Below are 5,588 nucleotides of genomic sequence, written 5' to 3'. Positions count from 1 at the left end.
ATGATCATTATCACAGCAGGCATGACGCCGGTTCCTTTATAGTATCTGGTCCCGCAAAAAATTGTACAACTCAGACAGACGGCAAAGCGCATTAATCATTGAAAGCTGTTACAGCTTTGGCTTAGCAATTGCTTACTCCATTTGGCCGTTGATTCTACATCGTCAGCCGTAAGAGAAAGCCTCGGCGCGCTGATGCGAATCAGGGAAATCTGACCTGGCCCCCCGCCGCGTTCCACCCTGTCTCAATCTTCTCGTCAGCCCTTCCATCTCCCCTAGCACGGAGAGCGGAATTCCCTACTCTTAAATTTATACCTACCAACTAGGGCAGGTTGTGACCAATGAATTGAGTTTAAATTATGAAAATAAATTTAATCACTTAAAACGTTATGTGCATTAAGTTCGCTCAGTAATTAAGGCCTTACGGCTGACGCTGTGATACCATGGCAGAATGCATGCTTATATGGCTAAAGTAACTAAAATAGCTTTCGCTCTTAAGGAATAAAAATGGAAGCACATGGCAGAACGAAGTGATTATGATATTTTAGACAATGGGTAGACGCAACACACATTTTTACAGGAACAAAGGAACAACATTTAGTACGCCATCATCCTACTCCGGTGAAACAACCACGTCGCTCAAGAGCAAGAACTGCCGTATGTGACGTAGACAGGGTTCGGGCAGGTCGCCCAGTTGCGTCTGCCCGTCATCCCTGGCGCTGCACTCTATGCCGTCACGCACTACGCCTGCGAGGCGCATGAACTCTGTGAAGTCTTGCAGTCCGACCACGCACCGAGCAATCAGCCTCTTAGCTTGAGATTCGTCGACGAACGCCGTCGCCTGAAGCTCGTCTACCAAGGTCGGAGAGGTGGAGATCTTCTCGAAGGCCTCCGCAGTGTACTTCAGACGGGCGCCGGCGACGAAGCGAGCAGCGCGCTTTACCAATGCTCGGTTCCTGTGTAGGACGTCATGGATGGTTAGCCGCTCTCCCATCAACTCATCAGCATTATAAAAACAGCTTAGGCCCTGCAGAGAGTAGTTATCCGCAAGCTCCGGCTTTGAGAGCTCCGTGATGAACGAAGTGAAAGCTTCGCGACTGGGAGCGTGTAATGTGAAACTACGCAGGGCTCGACTTCGATGCAGGAGGCTCGCCAGCGGTGCCATGTCACAGGAATTCTGCCTAGAGAAAATGAAGGTCATGCTGCGGATGCTCGGATTTTGGCACACGGCTTCGCATATAACGGGTCCGCACGCATTCCAGCACCGGGCACAGCACACAGATTCCAGAGACAGCGCCAGGTGAGTGATGCTAATCGCGCTCTGGATCATCTGAACAAGGGGCGTTGAGGCTGGCTCTGTCGCACCGTTAAAGCACAAAATCGAGTACACTCGTAGCGTGATGTGCGTCAGGTTAACAGACGTGGTCGCTCCTTCCACAGCAGTCTGGAGCCGGGCGAGGGGAACGGCGAACGAGGGGCAGCCCACCGGACGAATGCCTATGTCCGGGTAGTACACGATGCAGTGGCCACTGACAACCACTCTGTCTTGCAGGCCGCATTCAGAGAGCATTCTGCAGATTTCCCATCTATGGCGACCGAGGTCTTCAAGGATGATCTTCTTCAGCGACTTGTTCGCGGTCACCGCTCGACAAAACTGCTGGCACTCAAAGAGGCTAAAGCCGCACATTGAGAATGTCAGTTCCGTGATGGAGGTGTCATTCTCGAGCACAGCAGAGATCCAGGGCATTACATAGTCATCGTCAGCGTAGTCCAGAATGTGGCATCTTCGGGATGGGTGCCTAAAAATTCCTTCAATTACTTCGTTGTTATCGTCGGGGCAGGTGCACGTGAAGCTGAATTGCCTGAGCGTCTTGTTGGTGAGCAGAAGCTGCTTTATTGCCGTGGCGTACTCCATCCTGAGTGTGTCAACCTCTAGTTTAAGTCTAACCAGCCCCTTGTGAGTAGCCAGGGCATCGCAGATAGTCAAGACGTCTATGTTTGGACCATACCTAGCCTCTTTTATAAACAGCGATCTTAGGGACGAATTCTGCTGCAGGAACGTTCCAAAAAGGATATGCGGGTTGCCTGGGCCGTAGGGTATACCGCCGCCGTTAAGAATCCTTGACGAGAGTGACAGGTCTCGGATGCTCCTATTTTGGAGGAGCCCTGATAGGAAGGTTATGGAGGCCTTAGGGTGCACACGGACCTCCAAAGCTATAAGCGTCTTCAAGGTAGTTGTTTGCGCGAGGAGTGGCGCAAGATCGGCAATCAAGTGCGTGCGCAAGTCCACGGAGAGGTCGAGCGGTGTCAGTCGTGTCAGGGAAATTATAGTCTCTGCAAGGGCGTCGGAGACAACAACTCTCGGCGACCTCAAGTCCAACGAAAGCCTCTTCAGCTCCAGCGCGTCGCGAATTGCGAGGCACACGATATCTTCATGGCCGGCGATGATTTTGTCGTTGATGGTGACTCCCGCAACGCAGTGGTGCTTAGTCAGCAGATAGTACAGAAGTGTCGCGGCCCGGTGCTTCTCTTCCGTCATGCCGGGGTTTCTCGTGCATGCGCCGTGACTCGCCGGAACGAGGATGAGCTGGGAGGCAGCGTCCTCTTGTAGCTCCAGCCCGACGGCCCAGAAGAAGCTGTTCCAAGCTTTAGTATTGGCTACGATGTGGCACAGATGGCCTTCCCGGCTAGTACATGGTCGACGATGGTCGACTTTTAGACCGGCGTACCGGCTGCAGACTCCTTCCATCTCTTCAAGTGGCAGCGACGGGGCCTTGGGCGCCTCAAAGTCTTCGGGCACCTCCACGTTTTCGGGCGCTTCCTTGTTTACCCGCTCCTCGACGCTTGTGGGTTTCGCGACGCCTGGGGATGCCTCGGCTTCGGCAGGAACCTCCACATCGGCGGGCGCCTGCTCGTCTTCGGGCACTTCTTTGTTTTCGGGAACACCAGCCTCCTCGGGAACTGGCACCTCCACAGGAACCTCTTCGGACTGCGGAACCTTTTTGGGCGCCACAACCTCCGCTTGGTCAGTTTTGACGGCAGCGCTTTCATCTGGGCGCTTCCGCTTTAGCATGGTGGCAGCCCCGTCCGGATGGAACTGACCTGCAAGAAAAGCGTTGCGGAATAAATAAAAGGCCCTTGGCGCAGCTCAAATGACGAAACACATTTTCTGCTGATCTCGCCCAGGCTCGTGACTTGATTAATGTACAGCATCTTGAATTTAAGTTATTCACCATGCATGTTTTACAGCAACGCGTCCCCACTGCCGTGATCTCGTTCATTCGTCTGATAATTCAACCGGGCGTGACCCACAAAGACATAGTTGGCGTGTAAGGTTGCGTGGAGAGCATGTTGGCATGATAATCCTGGGCATGAGACGAGCTAAGAGTTTTCCTAAAATCGTCTTTTGTCCCTACTCTGTGCTACAAGATCTATCCCTGCCGTACAAGCATGCAATTGATGACGTCACGTGGAAATCATTTATTCATCCAGAGAAGAGATGAAAATACAGCTTGAGAGGATAAGTATCCTTAAAAAGCTGCCACAAGGATGCGTTCTTACGTAAACAAAGGAAGAGAAGACAGGAGAAATTATAAATGAAGCCAAAACACTCGAGTGTCACGGCGTCGTACCGGATGCATAATCATCATGAGCCTACGTCCACTGTAGGACAGACGCATCGCCAATGCATCTCCAATTAACCCAGTCATGTGTGAACTTCGCACAGCTTATCCCCGCAAACTTCTTCATCGCATCCACCCATCCATCTAACTTTCTGCCGCACCCTGCTACGCCTGTCTTCTCTTGGTGTCCAGTCCTTTACCGTTAACGACCATCAGTAATCCTGCCTTCGCATTGCATGGCCTGGCCAAGTCCATTCCTTTTGCCTTCCCATTAGGAGCTGAGCCGGGCTGAAGCCACTCACACCTGGTGTATCCCTATAGCTGAGAAGGGCCAAGTGAGGATCTTTTGCCTTACGGAAGGTATCTTTCAGAGTCCGGATCATTCGCTCTGCCTCTCCGTTAGACTGTGGGTAATGGGGGCTACTGGTGATGTGGTCGAAACCATAAGATGCGGCGAGTACGGTAAATTCACGTGAAGAAAATGGCAGACCGTTGTCTGACTTAACCTGTTGCGGTATCCCATGACGGGCGAACAGGCTTTTGAGCGCCTCAATGACCACCGGAGCTGTTGTACTTTTCAATGTCACCACCTCTGGGAACCGGGAGTAGTAGTCCACTACCATCAAGAAGGTTTGAGAATTGCGGTGAAAGAGGTCCATGCCCAGAACTTCCCAGGGACGACCAGGGAGATTTGTAGGAAGGAGTGGTTCCGCTGAATTCACTCGAGTAAGGGCGCACCTTTCACAGCTGGTCACGAGGGAGGTTATCTCCGCTGTTATGCCAGGCCACCACACAGATTCACGAGCGAGGGCCTTGGCGCGGCCGATGCCCTGATGTCCTTCATGTAGAAGCGTCAAGACTGCTGGCCTCATTGCTGCGGGGATCAAGAGGCGAGTGCCTTTGAGGAGAAGACCATCACAAACAGAAAGTTCATCCTTCACTTATTCATACTTTGAGACGTGAAGAGGTATCTTCGACTTCTTTGGCCAACCATGCTGGCAGAAAGAGATGAGCGTGGTGCATTCTCCATCACAACTTTGGGCATACCTGATGTCCTGCATGTTCAGAGGAAGCACATCTGGAGCAGAAGCCACGACTTCGGTAGCAAAAAGTTCCACTGTGTCTACTGGATGCACTTTGGGAGGGATGCGAGACAATGCATCCGCTGTAGCCAACAGTTTTCCGGGCACGTACATGATCTGAAACTGGTAAGGCATTGTCTTAAGCCTGAGTCTTTGCACCCTCGGAGGAAGCACGGCAAGTTTCATTTTGCCAAACAATGACATGAGAGGAAGGTGATCAGTTTCTACGGTAAAGGTGATGCCCCTGATGAACTCGGTTTGGTTTTGTGGGGTTTAACGTCCCAACGCGACTAAGGCTATGAGAGACGCCGTAGTGAAGGGCTCCGGAAATTTCGACCACCTGGGGTTCTTTAACGTGCACTGACATCGCACAGTACACGGGCCTCTAGAATTTCTCCTCCAAAGAAATTCTAGCCGCCGCGGCCGGGATCGAACCCGCGTCTTTTGGGCCAGCAGCCGAGCACCATAGCCACTGAGCCACCGCGGCGGCTTCCTGATGAACTCGTCGAGCTTCTGGATGGCCGACGGGTTAGCCAAGGCCTCTTTTTCTGTTTGACTGCACCTTTGTTCTGTAGTCGTCATTGCCGTTGAGGCAAAGGCTACTGGCCTCTGCTCACCAGTCGGTTGTGCTTGTAGCAGGACTGCTCCGAGTCCAAAAGAGCTGGCGTCGGCAGAGACTGTTGTGGCATACGACGCGTGGTACTTGGCCAGGCAGGCGTTCAGACGTCAGAAGTTCCTTGACTTTTTTTAATGCAGCTTCCTGTTCATGCTGCCAAGTCCAACTAGCATTCTTATTGAGAAGGGTGCGTATCGGAGCAGTGATTTCCGAAATATGAGGCAAGAACCTGGCAAGATGATTTACCATCCCGAGTAAATGTCTGATACC

The 5,588-nt window shown here is 52.2% G+C and overlaps 1 protein-coding gene across 1 annotated transcript; it reads right to left on the bottom strand.

Annotated features, from left to right (window-relative positions):
* Positions 1 to 553: 553 nt before the first annotated feature.
* On the bottom strand, positions 554 to 3,070 carry LOC149325492 (uncharacterized). The gene has a single exon (XM_089564304.1). It carries the CDS (start codon positions 3,068 to 3,070, stop codon positions 611 to 613), a length of 2,460 nt encoding a protein of 819 aa, XP_089420430.1. The 3' UTR covers positions 554 to 610.
* Positions 3,071 to 5,588: the final 2,518 nt, after the last annotated feature.

The sequence above is a fragment of the Amblyomma mixtum genome, chromosome 10, assembly GCF_055824585.1.
Source record: "Amblyomma mixtum isolate Tamu chromosome 10, ASM5582458v1, whole genome shotgun sequence".
Classification (NCBI taxonomy): Eukaryota; Metazoa; Arthropoda; class Arachnida; order Ixodida; family Ixodidae; genus Amblyomma; species Amblyomma mixtum.
Note: the sequence above shows the minus strand (reverse complement) of the source record. Positions and strands in the feature narration are given on the sequence as shown.